This window comes from Solanum lycopersicum, chromosome 8 (genome assembly GCF_036512215.1).
Source record: "Solanum lycopersicum chromosome 8, SLM_r2.1".
Taxonomy (NCBI): Eukaryota; Viridiplantae; Streptophyta; class Magnoliopsida; order Solanales; family Solanaceae; genus Solanum; species Solanum lycopersicum.
Window position 1 is genome coordinate 61657570 of NC_090807.1, and position 14341 is coordinate 61671910.

Below are 14341 nucleotides of genomic sequence, written 5' to 3' on the forward strand. Positions count from 1 at the left end.
CACTCTCCTCCAATTTCTCGCTCGCTTCCTCACTTTTTATACAAATACAAGTGTATAAAAATTATTTCTAATTATATAAAGCAGAGAAAATTGTATAAATACATATATCTTTGTTCCCTTCTCTCCCCTCTTCCAGATCTCGCTCGCCACCCTCGCCTTTCTCACTTATACAAACAGAAGCAAAATGTATAAATGGCGTTTCTGTTTGTATAAAGCGTGAGAAAATTGTATATACACATGCAAGTACGTATATTTTCGTCCTATACACTTATAATTATATAATAAAAATACTCCCCTGCTCAGTTTTTTTGTCTTTCTCTCTTCCTCGTTTTATACAATTTTCAAATTGTATCTAATTTATCTCTTTCTCGTTTTATACAATTTGATTCAATTGTATATTCCTTGTCAAGTCTCTTTTGTCTTTCTCTCTTTCTCATTTTATACAAATTCAAATTGTATATACTCGTTTTATACACTTATAATAATACAATTCGTTTTATACAGTTTTCTACCCAAGTGTCTTTCTCTTTCTTGTTTTATACACTTCGTTTTATACAATTTGCTCCAACTGTGTATGTATAGCGAATTATACAACAGTTTCTATGTTTGCTATGAAGCACAATTATGCAAACTTTGTTTTAGCATACAAATATGAATTTTTTATTTGTTATACGTGAAAGTTGCCCATTAAAGTTTAGGAAGAAGTCTAAATGGATAATGAATGTATTTAATGTAAGACTGTTTTGAGAAATAAATAAAAGGAAAGACAAATAATAGTATTTGAATACAAGTTATTCTTAAAATATTAACATTTTAAATAAATATTTTAAAGTGTAGATATTTGTACTAATTAAATTAGAAATTGTGACTAGTTTACTAATCAATTCTTTTTAATATGTTACTTGACAAAAATATCTTAGGGATTTTACATATATATTCTTGGTGTAACAACATGATTATAATTTATAATACTTCAACAAATTGTAAATTTATCTTACTAAATAAACACCAAGTTCAACCCATTTTTTCATACTTGAAAAACAACAATATATTCCACATTTAACAAATCATAAATTTATCGGAGTGTTTGTTATTATTTGAGTTTAAAGTTTCAACTTTCAAGTAAAATGTCCCTATTGAATATCGATAAATTAAAGAAAAAAATTCAATAAATATTTCTTGGGGCCAAAGCATTTGAGACCAAATAATAATATAATAGATAGGCCCAATCTGAGAAGCAAATATTCAACATTTATAATAATAAAAAAAAGTAAATCCAATATGAAATTGAAATTCCAGGAGAGTGATTTTACATGAAATAATTTGAACTTATTTGATACATGAATTTAATATTCTGAAAGTACATATTCGATGAAACAGTATATTTGTCGTATTAAGAATCTATCTCGTGTTTGATTTCATGTGCAATAATCCACAATTGTTTTGAAGTAATTTAGACCAATATGAAATCTAAGAGATTTTTTTTTAGATAATCACTTGAAATGGATGGTACATAAAAATGTTCTTATAAATTATTAAAATTTGTAAAAAGATTAAATGGATATATATACACATTTTTGTGGAGCTTGTCAAATATTATGCAAAAATACATAAAACGTTTTGTAGTGGGAAATATAACTAAAAGAGATTCTTCCCCACTAAAAGTTCACCATTATGGGCCAAAAAGCTCTTCCTCACTGAACATTTTAATCCAATTGTAGAGGTAACCCACACTAGTCCGGTGTGATAGAGCTCAACCCAGAAGGTAAACTCTTTGCCAACTTGAGACATCCGATATAAAAATCCCAAACACAAACAACTCGGCTTCACAATTTATTAAATTCACACAGAAACAAACAATTGATAACAAGACTAGAAAAAAAAAGTCTGCAACTTTTTCAACCATGGAGTTAGTAGTACTGCAATACTGTACAAAAAAGCTAGGAAACGAAGCGAATGAGCGCGAATACAGAAGAAGATAGGAAGAAATAAGGAAAGTTTATGCCCCTATGGGAGCTTTTCGACTGCAGAAACTCACTCAAATTAGTAATTGAAAATGCATAGCAAGACAATATCTCACAGGCCACATATAGGCCATAATAACATGTAGTATGTCTTATTTAAAGAGACGAACATTAGAACACTGTAAAGCCAGCTGAAGTCTTCGATACTGTACCTAGTTTACTTCCACTTCTTGAATTTACCTCCGAACATCCCTCCCTTGCCATGCTTAAACTTGCCGTGCTTTCCATGTTTGAATTTCCCTCCCTTGCCATGCTTAAACTTGCCTCCTCCATAATGACTGGCGCCTCCAACAAATGGCATACCATGTCCTCCCATGTGAGATCCACCGTGTCCGTGAGACAGCTTATGAGCGCCATAAGCAGCAGCTGCAGCTGCAGCACCTCCAGCTAACATTACCCCCATGCCACCATGTCCTGAAAAGTAACAAGCAAACAGACACGAAAAATTAATAATGAGGAAATTGCCAAGATGTACTTGGTCACAAAAGTCGCAACATATTATAAATGTTCATTATTTTCCTGCATCTACTTGTTGAAGTGATACCATTGCTATCAAAGAAACTTAACTAGACAAATCCAAAATAGACAGTACCTTATTGGGATGTCCGGGGGCTGATGACAGCTTATAAATTACTAAATGAAGTCTTTACAACTCGCTTCAAATAAACTCGGGAAGAAATAATACCTGAATGATGCTGTGGAGCACCATGATGACCTGCAGGAGGATACCCTTGTGGAGGATATCCTTGTTGTGGAGGATATCCTCCTTGCGGAGGATAACCCTGCGGTGGATACCCTTGCTGTGGAGGGTACCCTTGTTGAGGAGGGTACCCTTGAGGAGGATACCCTTGCTGCGGAGGGTAACCACCGTGCTGTGGAGGATACTGTCCTGGATGTCCGTGATGACCACCAGCAAGATGACTCATACCTCCCGCTATATTGCTAAAGATTCCCTTATCAGAATCATCCTTACCACCTCCCATATTTCACTAGTACCTAAAACAGATAAATACTTGTCAGACATATTACAACAATAACTAACTCGGAATGAAATGAAATTCAGAGATGATAGAGACTATGGCCACGAGATATCAATTACTACTCTTAACTTCAAAACCTACATAATGCTTTCTAAAACATCCAATCAGTCAAAGAAGAATTATGTGCACAACTAATGATCAAGCAAACCACTGAGTGAACTTATAGTACATGATATATAGATAGTGCACATCAAGAAACAAGAAAGGTGGACATCAACATAAAGCCTGATTGCTAAGTAGGAGAAAGTGTTAAGCAACAAACTACAGGTAGAATTGCAGGAAGACAGCTAATATGTTCTGAGCAAGTGAAAATTAAAGAAACAGGAGTGTAGACATAAACATTTTTATGAATTTCTATACAGTGCCCTTGCCTCCAGTACTGAATAAGTTTTCAGATCACCCTTAGGGAAAAAAAGACCTTCACAACTAAAGATTAGAAGCATCAAAAGTTCTTTTTCTTTGTTTTGGATAAGTTGGAAACAACTTGCATTTTTGAGGGGAAAGTAGAGGCCTTTTTTAAAGGGGTGGATAATAAAGAAGGAAAAGTGACTAAATCTAATGAAACAAAAGGAACTAATCTAAAGTTGCATGACTATTTGTTTATAGTACACCTGAAAAAGACAAAACTCAAATTAAAACAGATCTCTATTCCCTTCTACAGCAAAATCATGCAAGAGGACAAAATCCTCATTTGCTAAAGCATCCAAATTCAGTTTCAGAATAGGACAATCCTCAACCCAAAAACAGTCTCTTCTTCCAATTCAACAAAACCAAAATTCAAACCCAATGAATCAGCTCATCAGCTAAACAGAAAATACAGAGAAAAACACAAAATCAGCTCTAATGGTTGATCCTACCAAAAAAAAAGGTAAAAAAAAAAATCTTCTGTTTTCTCATTTAATCAAATTAGCCCCAAATCCAAATAAATATCAACAAAACATCACAACGGAAGAACCAATCAAACTTAAAAATTTTCAAAATCATTTTTTTTTTTAAAAAAAACTTATCAAATCTTTAGTCGGTGGTCATAGAAACAAAAATTAAAAGGGTTAACCCAAAATCGTTTAATCTTCCCATTAACCAAAACCCAAATCCAGAAAACATCAAACATCAAAAGGGTACAAAAAGATCAAAATTTTCAATTCTAAAAAAAAACAGATCTTGAATTTCCAAACTCATGATCATTATCTGGTCAATTCAGATTATTCATGCATGGCTCAACAAATAATCAAACAAGAGAAAATCATCATCAATGGGGGGTAAAAGGAGAAGAGTTCTTACAGATTTTTCCCCTTGAGAAGTTGAACGAAAGTTTTGTTTAACAATACGATTGGACCTACGAATGGAGTATTTGAAGGCTGTTTTGTGAATGAGATATTTTAATGATTCCACGCGTTACTTAAACGCGTACGTGACGTGTGTTATTGAATAAAGAAAAAATAAATAAATAAATACTATCCAAAATCTTAGCAATACCTTCTTTAATACCAATTAAAATATTCTTTGTCACTTTCTTTTTTTGTATTTTTAGAAAAAATATTCCTATAATTGGAAAAAAGCTTTTTTGATTATATATATATATATATATATATATTCTTTCGTTTTTTTTACTTGTTAAATTTTGATTTGATTGATATATTAAGAAAATAATGATTGATATAGTGAGTTTATAATTTTACCATTGTAGTGTCTTCAAAAACGTTTTTTTTGGGTGAGTCTCGAAGCGGCGCGTAACAAGAACGCTCCGACGAGCAAATTGAAGATGTAAAAATCATAGGGCGTAAAGTCCTGGAATTTGGAGCGTAAGCTCCAAGTGTAAAAATGTAAGTCATGCTTCTTTTTTATTTTCAACTTTTTTTGGTTTGAGTCATATTTTTTATTATTGATGGAATGATATTTTTAAAAAAGTAATTGTAATACTTTTTCTTCATTATTCGTTATTAATATCTACCTCAAATAAAAATCATAACATAATTTTTTTTTTTGAATAACATTATCTATATATAAAAAGAATTCTAAGTCCATCTATGGTTTATAGGATTTTAAAAAAATTATTTATTTTCAAAATTAGTCTTTCCCTTATAAAGTCGTGATAAAAAGTTTGTGTATAAAGGTTTGCGACTTTTATAAAAAATTGTGATCTTTCTAAAGTGTTATAACCTTTTTAGTGATATTTTCGATAAGACATAAAAAATATTTGTTCACGCCACTCTTTTTTATTTAAATTTTCTCTCATTTTAAAAAAACAACGAAAATTTTAAACTTCTTCTCTACGCTATTAAATATTTATGAATAGATTGTTCAATGCAAGTTCACCTGCATGCTTAAGCATATAGTACTTTACTAATGAAAACATTACCCACGGAAGAATGAAAATTCATGCAATGTTTAGAGTTAAAACGGATGAGGCCTTAGATGAAATTTTTTAAGTTAAAGGAGGAATCGATTGTGTTCCCGCTAAAAATCATTTTTGATGGTCGCTCGAGCACTTTAATGCAACAAAAAAGCAAAAATATTTTTTTCCATATAAATCTTCATCCTAAATCCTTCCCAATACCTCCTAGTAGGGTTGTGTATCTACAAATGATTGCGTTTACATACTATGAAATATAGGAGTTACAAATGTTATTTTGTAGCAAATTTAAATAGATTACTTTTATAGTACAAATTTTCTACAATTACTTAATTAAATCATTAAAATAAAGCATACCATGATAATATCGCCCCCTTGGACCATATAATACAAACTCATTTTAATTAAATGTATTTTACCAATTGTAAATTTGTAACATTTCAAAAGAAATATAAGTCAAATCTCAAAATCTTATCCATATATAACACATAAACTCCAACGCCAATATATAGATCATATCATATAAAATGTGTACTAGCTACTCATTATTCCAAAAAAGACACAATCATAATCATAATAGCAACGTATCTAATATAATTTCCCACTTAAAAAATCAAACAAAAGGGGGAAAAAGTGCTTATTTCCACTTCTTAAATTTCTTGCCATGCTTCTTGCAACACCATATCCAGCCGCGGATGTTTCCGTGCCCTAAAAATGTGACATGTACATACACAACTTATTTTACTAATTTAGACGATACAAAAATTACTACTATAATATAGTCGTTCATAATTTGTTACTATAACGTAACTCAGTACATATCTAATATTGAATAGAAAGTATATATATGGTCTCACAAAAAGTTAGGTACATACTAAACATGTCACATGAGTTATCACGAGTAATTAACATTCTCTTTTTTTATTTTTTATATCCTTAGACCTTATGTTATTAGTTTAATTAATGAAGATCGATACCTGATTTGCTTGAAGTGTAACCTGCTGGAGGATAACCATATTGTTTATTTTTACCGCCTCCCGATTTTTTTAACGAATACCTAATTTTCATATCAGTATAGAAATTAGAACATATTACAGGAAATATGGGTGATTATTAAATTAAATATTAACCAATGACTTTGGTGGGTGATTATTAAATTAAATATTGAGGTAATTTATTGGTTGGTTCACATACATCAAAAGTCAAAAATCATACTAATTAATGAGCAAATATGGAGGAGTATATTTTAAGAAAGTGTATGCGTACAATTACTAACATATATATATATATAACTTAATTGTTTTTAGTTCTCATCAAATATTGGAGACATTGAATTATAACATATTGTGACCCAATGGAAAATCGGAAACTAAATGTCTTTTAAGTGTAAAATTAAATGTCTCTCGTAAAAATGACATAAAACTCAATTTTCTTTTATAACAAATTAAAAAGATCATCTCTTTTTTAAAAAAAAATGTCAATATCATCGAAAAATTAGTATATTTAATTGTCAGATGCACGTGCCTTAAGGGAGTCTGACTTCAATATAAACAATGAATAAGGTGGGTCATTACTCAAATAACCATTTTTGTTTATATCAACATTCTCCCCCCCTTTTCTATATCTCAACATTACTCAAATTCTAAATAACTTTTTTATGTTCTAAATATGGGTGCTAAAAGTGGCTACTTGATGTCATTTCTACCTCTTCCTTACTTCAATTGGACTTTAAAAGCTTAGGAAAAAATGATGGATCACTAACAATAACCTATCAAAACTCTACTATATTTTTTCATTGGTTTCCCACCGAATATCTGAAACCACAAATAAATTCAAATCGCACATAGCAGAACCATTCAGAGATGACGCTCCCAATAGAATTTCTCCAAATCCAGAGGTCAACCCAAGACCTCTATTAAGGGTGAAGCAGTCCCACCACTGCACCACAACCGATGTTTGCTTGTCGCTTTCTCATGACAATGATCTCTAGAGAGTTGTATACGCATAAAAGAAAGCAAAAACAAATGTACCATATAACTAGTAACATATGTACCTACTACCTACCATGCATTAAGTCCTATTTGTTTCTATTCCCCTCCAGGATCAATCCAAGCTCCCCCAAAACATGGTTATTTCCTACCCATTATAGTTTTGAGAATATCTCCATCATGAGCACCCAAAAGAAGATAACAACACATGCAAGAGAAATATCAAGTGAAAAAACCAAACTTTGTAATACTTTGATTTAGAGATCTAAAGTTACAGTACAAGATTGAAACAAGACTGCTCGAATGTCATTATTGGAAACCAAAGTTTTTTAACTATACTCATCAGCAGTGGGGGATCAGCAAAAGCGCAAAGCATCTTCTAGTTCTTTCTCATCATCACAGTTATATCCCAGTAAATAAGCTCGAGCTGAAACAGAAAAATGATATTAGGAGAAGAGCTATCAGGAAGATAGAAGGAAAAACTGATAGAAAGGTATATACCAAAACGACCCGATCCCATGAATGGCTCTGCTTCATCTGTAGTGCCAACTTGTTGCTGCTCCTGTTATAAACTTAAAATTAGCTAATATTATACAAAATTAAACATTACAAATGCAAAACATTCAATTTTTAACATTTTTAGCGGTATTACACTTGGTAGCAAGCACATTATCACATATCGGAGATGCTACTATCAATTCAAGGATGTACTTACAAAAAACGCATTATACATGCACTAGGTGCAAATAGTCGATACAGTAACCAAAATCTGCTGCAAGATGCATCATGCATTCTCACAAATCAAAATCAAGCATGAACAAGATTCACATAAAACATCACAAAAGAAGAACGAGAGGAATTTAGATAGTCAAGGAGATAGTTGACTTGCTTTTAGTTCCATCTTTCACAACTGCTGTGTTCTAGTAGTGGTTAACATATCAGTGCAACAACAGAAAACCGTAGCCTTTGAAGTTTATCTTTTACTTTTGCTGTAGTTCCAAGTTGCATTAGAACAACCAATGAACTCTTTCAGCTATGGAACATGAATTTTCCTTCTCTCATAAATTTTGTTTCTTTCAAAAATAGCATCCTCAAGTTAATTGTTTCTTACCCCATCTAGTTCCATTTCGGAAGGTGACAACATCCTATCGAAACAGTGGCCTGAAATGGTACACACCAGAAGACCATTTATAGGATCAGATACAACTTCCTTGCATGTGTCATCACAAACTGCACAACCACACAAAAAAGAGAACCCATAAGCAACAGTAGGTTAAGATCACTCTCATTATACGTATCTAAAGAATAGGTTGCAATGAAGCAAACCATTTCTTACCATGGACATATCCAGTTTTCTCACAAACATATACATCTCCTATTTGATAGTAAGTGCACGTCTCCCCAGAGCACACATGATCAATCACCACTTTATCACCCAGACCTTTGCTTTTCTTCCAAGTAGAGACTTGATCAGCAACTGTCTTATCAAGAATTATTCGGTCATCATTTACCTGTACATTAAAGCCATAGAAAGACAAGTACTCATAAGAAATCTTGACGCATAACTAAGGGAAATAAACATGAAGGGTCTTAACAGTTTATTTAAGTTAGTATCATTTTTCTCGCTGTTTATTTCTTGTTTTCACCCTGGAAAAAAAGAAAAACTAAAAGGAGTAACATTGTTCAGGAAATGAAAAGGAAAGGTTCCTGGACAATTTACAGTCAAAAATCAGAGAAGTGAAATTATGAACATATTTGCAATAGTCCATATTCATGTGCAGTACTATGAAGCTCTTTTAGAAGACCTTCAGTTACCTGAGACGGAGGAGGAGCTTGGCTTCTTTTTGCTGCCTGCATTTGGATGTAATACTCCTTAAATTCTGTAGGAGTATTCCTGACAAACTCCATCATATCATCTGCATCACGCTGCATAAGAAGTATTCAATTCGACCAAAATTAAATTAAATCTGAGGATACATAAAACTAGTAAATCATAAAGCACATTTAATGTTGCTGTGTTAGGTACCGTTATACAGAAATACACACACTACAGAAAATGAAATCAAAATTAACATTCCACTTAAGTATCTCGTTGACAGAAATGAGGAGACAGTTCTCCTGGCACTTCCCCTATATACTTTTACCATGTCCCTTCAAAACCTTGATTAAGTGTTCTCCGGGTCAAAAGTTTGAAATATTTTTCATACTGTATCCACTATGCTTCAAATTTTGCATTCCTTAAGCTAGAAATGGCTGGTGAAAGAGCAGTAAGTCTAATATGACTCAATTTACAAAATGATCAACTCAATTTAGGAATTTTTTTGAAATGTGCGTTCATTTGATCTAAAAGCTCAAACCTTTACCGAGTAGCACATTTTTATCGACTTAGTTGTATTACGTCTCAACATATCGCCTCACATTTTGGCTTGATTACTATTTCATGGGTTAAACACGTGGAATCTATTTTAGCTTTTTGGAAGGGCAGTGAGATTTGAACATAGGACCTCCTGCTTGCCCTGTTATGAGGAATGACAGTGAGATTTTGGATTTAATTTACCCCAATGCTAGCTCATGAAGTGAAAATTGTCCACGTTTATATAAAGAGACAATAGCACATTCCCTCAATCAACGTGGAACATTCTAACATCCATCGTACTTCCAGGAATAGACATTTGGAGCATGAAAAATATAACTTAGGAACTCAATATTCTTTAAACCAAGAATAGGGACGGATCCATCTCTAATACTGTGTTGAAGTGTGTGACCATCTCAACTAAGAACTTAAATTGTTTGAGAGAGCACTATTTTAACAACTTATTATATTATGTGTAACGGATTAACCTTCTCCAAGATAGTTTGATTTCAATTTCAATTTTCAGTTCTAGTCTCAAACTTAGAACTACTCACAAATAGATAGATAAAATGGATGAGTATATGCTTACTCTAGCTAAGATAAAAAAACCAAAAAAAAAGTAAAACCAGAATTTATGTAGGTGGTGATTTCTCGAATAATCCTTCAACTTTATCTACTATAGTAGTATAGTAACAAACTATTTTTGTCACATTACAATAACTCAGCTTTACACAGCATAATAATTGAGTCACTAAACTTGATAGGAAGGTTTTGTCATCTATGTTGCTGGGACTCTCTAAAAATGCTGCTGCACCCATGTTGAATCCTCCAAGAATGCACTATTTTGAAGATCTAAGTTCTGACACACACCCAACAACATTTTTGAGGAGCCCGAGCAACATAGTTTGTCGTTATAGTGGGTAAAAGTTAAGTGACTAACTGTTATAGTAGGTAAAATATAGTTAGTTTGAGACAAAAAAAGATAGTTTTGTTACTTTACTGTTATAGTGGATAAAGTTTAGTTAACTCAATGCAACAAAAAACAATTCTGTAACTTAATGTTAATAATTAGTAAACTTCAGTGTAACATTCCAGAAAATTACATGTCTAGTGAAGAGTCCAATAGGTCTTTAAGAATGCGTATTGGTGGTATATAGGGCATTTGGATGTCTATGTACCACCAATACACATTCTTAAAGACCTATTGGACTCTTCACTAGACATGTAATTTTCCGGAATGTTACATTCAGTGACAAAACATGAAATTAACTCATGCAGTTTTAATGCTTAGCCAGTGACAAATGGAACATACACTTGAACAGAAGGATACCTGGATGTAAAGCTTCTTCCAAGCACAGTCACGTGGCTTTCTAGTTGGGAGCAACAGACCCCATCGCATCCGATACCTAAATGAAATACATTTACCATACATCAGTAGATTTAAATGAAAATTTCAGCTCCAGAAATATGCTTATAGGCGAGAACAATCAAGTAAATGAATGAAAAGGAGCCCTTTTCTCAGCCTATTCTAATTTCACTATTCTATTAGTGAAAGTCAAGGTTGTAGAAAGAAAGTCTACGGAAGTGGGAAAACTGACTTCTAGTTAGGGTTGGCGGTCTTTTAACACAAAGGTAGTCATGGTCCATGAAAGCAATCTTTATTTGTCAGGGGATATCAAATGATTCAAATGTTAAAAACACGCAGTGAGGGAGGAATTGAAATTTCCACACCAGTCATTGGGAAATGAACTCCCACTTCCCAGGGTACCAAGGAAGGTATGCCTCCTCATGTGGTTGACAGCCAGGGGAGTGATCCTGACAGCAGAGAACTGAGGAAGAGGAGAATAACATGTGCCAGTTGGTACTACATGTGTAGATGTTTGGGAGAAAATGTAGATAACCTTTTGTTGCATTGCCAAGTGACTACACGATTATGGTCTGTTGTCCTGAAATGGTTTGGGATACTATGGCTGATGTCAGGTACAGTGAAGGAGGTGTTGCCTAGTTGAGCTTTAAGGAGGAGGAAATGAAAACAGGGGGTCTGGAATGTAGTTCCACTAGCCACTATGTGGGTTCTATTAGAGAGAAAAGAAACATGAGAGCATTTGAAGGAGTGTAATTGATTTTGTTAAGTTGCGAAAGTCTCTTGTTTCTAATGTCTTTTTGATGCACCTAATGTGGTACTCATGTGTATGGAGAATTAGTGTTCTTTTGTAGAGAACCATACTTTAGGTGTAGGTTCTCTCATTTTGGTATACAGCTTTTATATAATCTTTTCCCATCATCAATAAAATAATTTACCTTATCAAAAACAAGTGCACATCCATTTAGAGGGACATAGGAAAGGAGGAGACAAAGGGAGCAGACACAAGGTGCAGAATACTTACAGCCAGCGCCACAAGGATTCATCAGAAGCAGCAAAGTTTAAAAACTTGCAGACCATTGTACATGCCACAAGATCCTGTCAGATTTATCATAGAACAGAAAAAAGTTTTAGACAACAGAAAATCAGAAAAGAAATGCACATCGAAACCACAAATGGATCTAGCCCTCCATTCCCTATCTGTTCTCCTTGTTTGAAAATGCATATATTTTGACAAGCAATATAGAAAAGCTAAAAGATAATCAACAGAAAAAATAACGTGGATACCTCTGGTGAGAGGAACTTGAGGATGTGACGGAGCAATTCTGGAGGGACTTTGCTGAGAATTCCAGTCTCTATTCTACTTGGGACCTGACTCATGTTGTCACTTGTACTGGCAACACTGTTATTATTATCCATGACACTCTGACTCATCCTTGGAGGTGAAGATGCACATTCAACTTCAGCTGGTGCTGACAAAGATGGAGATGATAGTAATGCCTTCACCTTTTCCTCCTCGTCTTCCTCCTCCTCCTCAATTTTCATTACCTTGGCTTCCCTCTTCTCTTCCTCCTCCTCCTCATCTTGTTCCCTCTTCTCCTTTCCCTCAATCTCATCCTCATACTCAGACTCATCCTCATCCACCAGAACTCTCATTTTCTTTGTTACTCGCTCCTCCTCTCCTTCAAATCCATCATTACCATCTTCAACTTTAAGGCGCTTACCTTTCCTCTTTACATCACCTTCGTCCATGATATCCTCTACGATCTCTTCATCCTGAAATAGACAAATAGATTAACAAATTCTAATTAAGTGCTTATAGCTTGTACCAAAAGATCAGATGCATACTGGACATAGATAGACACAAATTCGAAAGGAATGAAATGAAATACCCTCCAACTCCACCCACGAGAAGAACACAAGAAGTGACAGATATTTCTCCCCAAAAAGAGAACACGTCTGCACCTAGTACTCTCCTAGCATATGATCGATCACCCTTTTACCAAATTTTCCCCATAGAAAATAACCATTTCCCTCAATTCATGGCTATCGCAACAACAAAGAGAAAGGGAATATCTTGAAATCAATTCAGAGAAACACTAAAACCGCCAATAGATCATTTATTTTCCCCATGTGTTTTACTAGCAGCTGAAAATTAACAAATGAATAGGATCTTCCTCACGTTTAATATGTATAAATTTCATACTCATCTTTATCTCTCTTTTGTAATTATAGATGAAAACAAGAAGCTGGAAAGAATCCTGGTTCAGCCCTATATCTTCTATTCCATCATATTTTCCTCTAAAGAAACTTAATTTCAGCTGAACAATCAACTCTTCGTTCTCCCCTTTTCTCTTGGTAATTAAAATAAGGAAATTAACCAGATCCACTAATTTCTCTCAAGTACCCAATTAACTTACATTCTTCTTCTTAGCTCAAGAACCCTATCATAGACAAACAACATAAGGAAGCTCATACCGATCAAGAAAATTCTATTTCTACAATTAATTATCCAAAACACAATTCTTATAACTAATTGTAGAATCAGAATGGAGAGATTCTGATAATTTACCTGGTCGGAGAGAGTGAAGATCTCCGATTCGAGAAACTGAACAAGTGGTTCATCTTCATCATCGAAGATTGCCATAATTTAAGCTTTAACTCAACCTAGTCCATACACAGATATCAATATGCTGATATGACCGGAGAATGAACGCCGGTGACCGGATAACGTCGGCCAATATAAGCCGTAGATTGAATAGAGGTCTCATGGATTGGAAAAAAAAAAAATTTGGAAATTTGCTTAGCGAGGAAGATATCGGGTCGGGTAGGATCCGAATATGTTAGACCGGTTCGTTTAGTGCGTAAATTGCAGCCATTCGGCAGGAATTTAATTTTTTCACTTAATTAATTATTATTTTCATGATTTTTCCAATAGATAGACATGAATTTTTCATATTGTATAGTCGTCCGCTAAAATAATAAATGGTAAATAAATAGGTATCTTTTGTATATTAGCTTTCGCGATATAATTATTTATAGCGGAGCGAAAAATATGAAAAATAATAATAATAATTGCGTTGAACTTGCAATTTTAATAAAAGCAATAGCTTCAGAAATTTGAATAGGTTAAACAAAAGAATAAACATTCGTATTTTGATTTTGATTTATTGATGATAATAAAAATAAAATCAAATGCATTACTCAAAACAAGAAAATT

The 14341-nt window shown here is 33.4% G+C and overlaps 2 protein-coding genes and 1 long non-coding RNA gene across 5 annotated transcripts; all 3 read right to left on the reverse strand.

Annotated features, from left to right (window-relative positions):
• Nucleotides 1-1873: 1873 nt before the first annotated feature.
• On the reverse strand, nt 1874-4384 carry LOC778320 (uncharacterized). Of its 3 annotated transcripts, none has more exons than XM_010327005.4 (3): nt 3436-4343; nt 2710-3020; nt 1874-2438 (listed from the first exon to the last, which is right to left on the reverse strand). In XM_010327005.4, exons 2-3 carry the CDS (start codon nt 3005-3007, stop codon nt 2182-2184), a joined length of 555 nt encoding a protein of 184 aa, XP_010325307.1. In that variant the 5' UTR covers nt 3008-3020; nt 3436-4343; the 3' UTR covers nt 1874-2181. The 3 variants fall into 3 exon arrangements, with proteins under 3 accessions (XP_010325307.1, XP_069143738.1, NP_001234119.1); XM_069287637.1 differs by having other exon boundaries at nt 3405-3587; NM_001247190.2 differs by lacking the exon at nt 3436-4343 and adding an exon at nt 4346-4384 and having other exon boundaries at nt 1991-2438.
• Nucleotides 4385-5802: 1418 nt separating this feature from the next.
• On the reverse strand, nt 5803-6494 carry LOC138337801 (uncharacterized). The gene is made up of 2 exons (XR_011211271.1): nt 6395-6494; nt 5803-6125 (listed from the first exon to the last, which is right to left on the reverse strand). It is a non-coding gene; the product is annotated as an uncharacterized lncRNA (long non-coding RNA).
• Nucleotides 6495-7627: 1133 nt separating this feature from the next.
• Nucleotides 7628-14057, reverse strand: LOC101253817 (F-box protein SKIP31). Its single transcript, XM_004245967.5, has 9 exons — nt 13694-14057; nt 12409-12897; nt 12146-12219; nt 11089-11164; nt 9221-9331; nt 8742-8916; nt 8517-8635; nt 7907-7967; nt 7628-7832 (listed from the first exon to the last, which is right to left on the reverse strand). The coding sequence occupies exons 1-9, from the start codon at nt 13766-13768 to the stop codon at nt 7762-7764; spliced, it is 1251 nt and encodes a 416-aa protein (XP_004246015.1). The 5' UTR covers nt 13769-14057; the 3' UTR covers nt 7628-7761.
• Nucleotides 14058-14341: the final 284 nt, after the last annotated feature.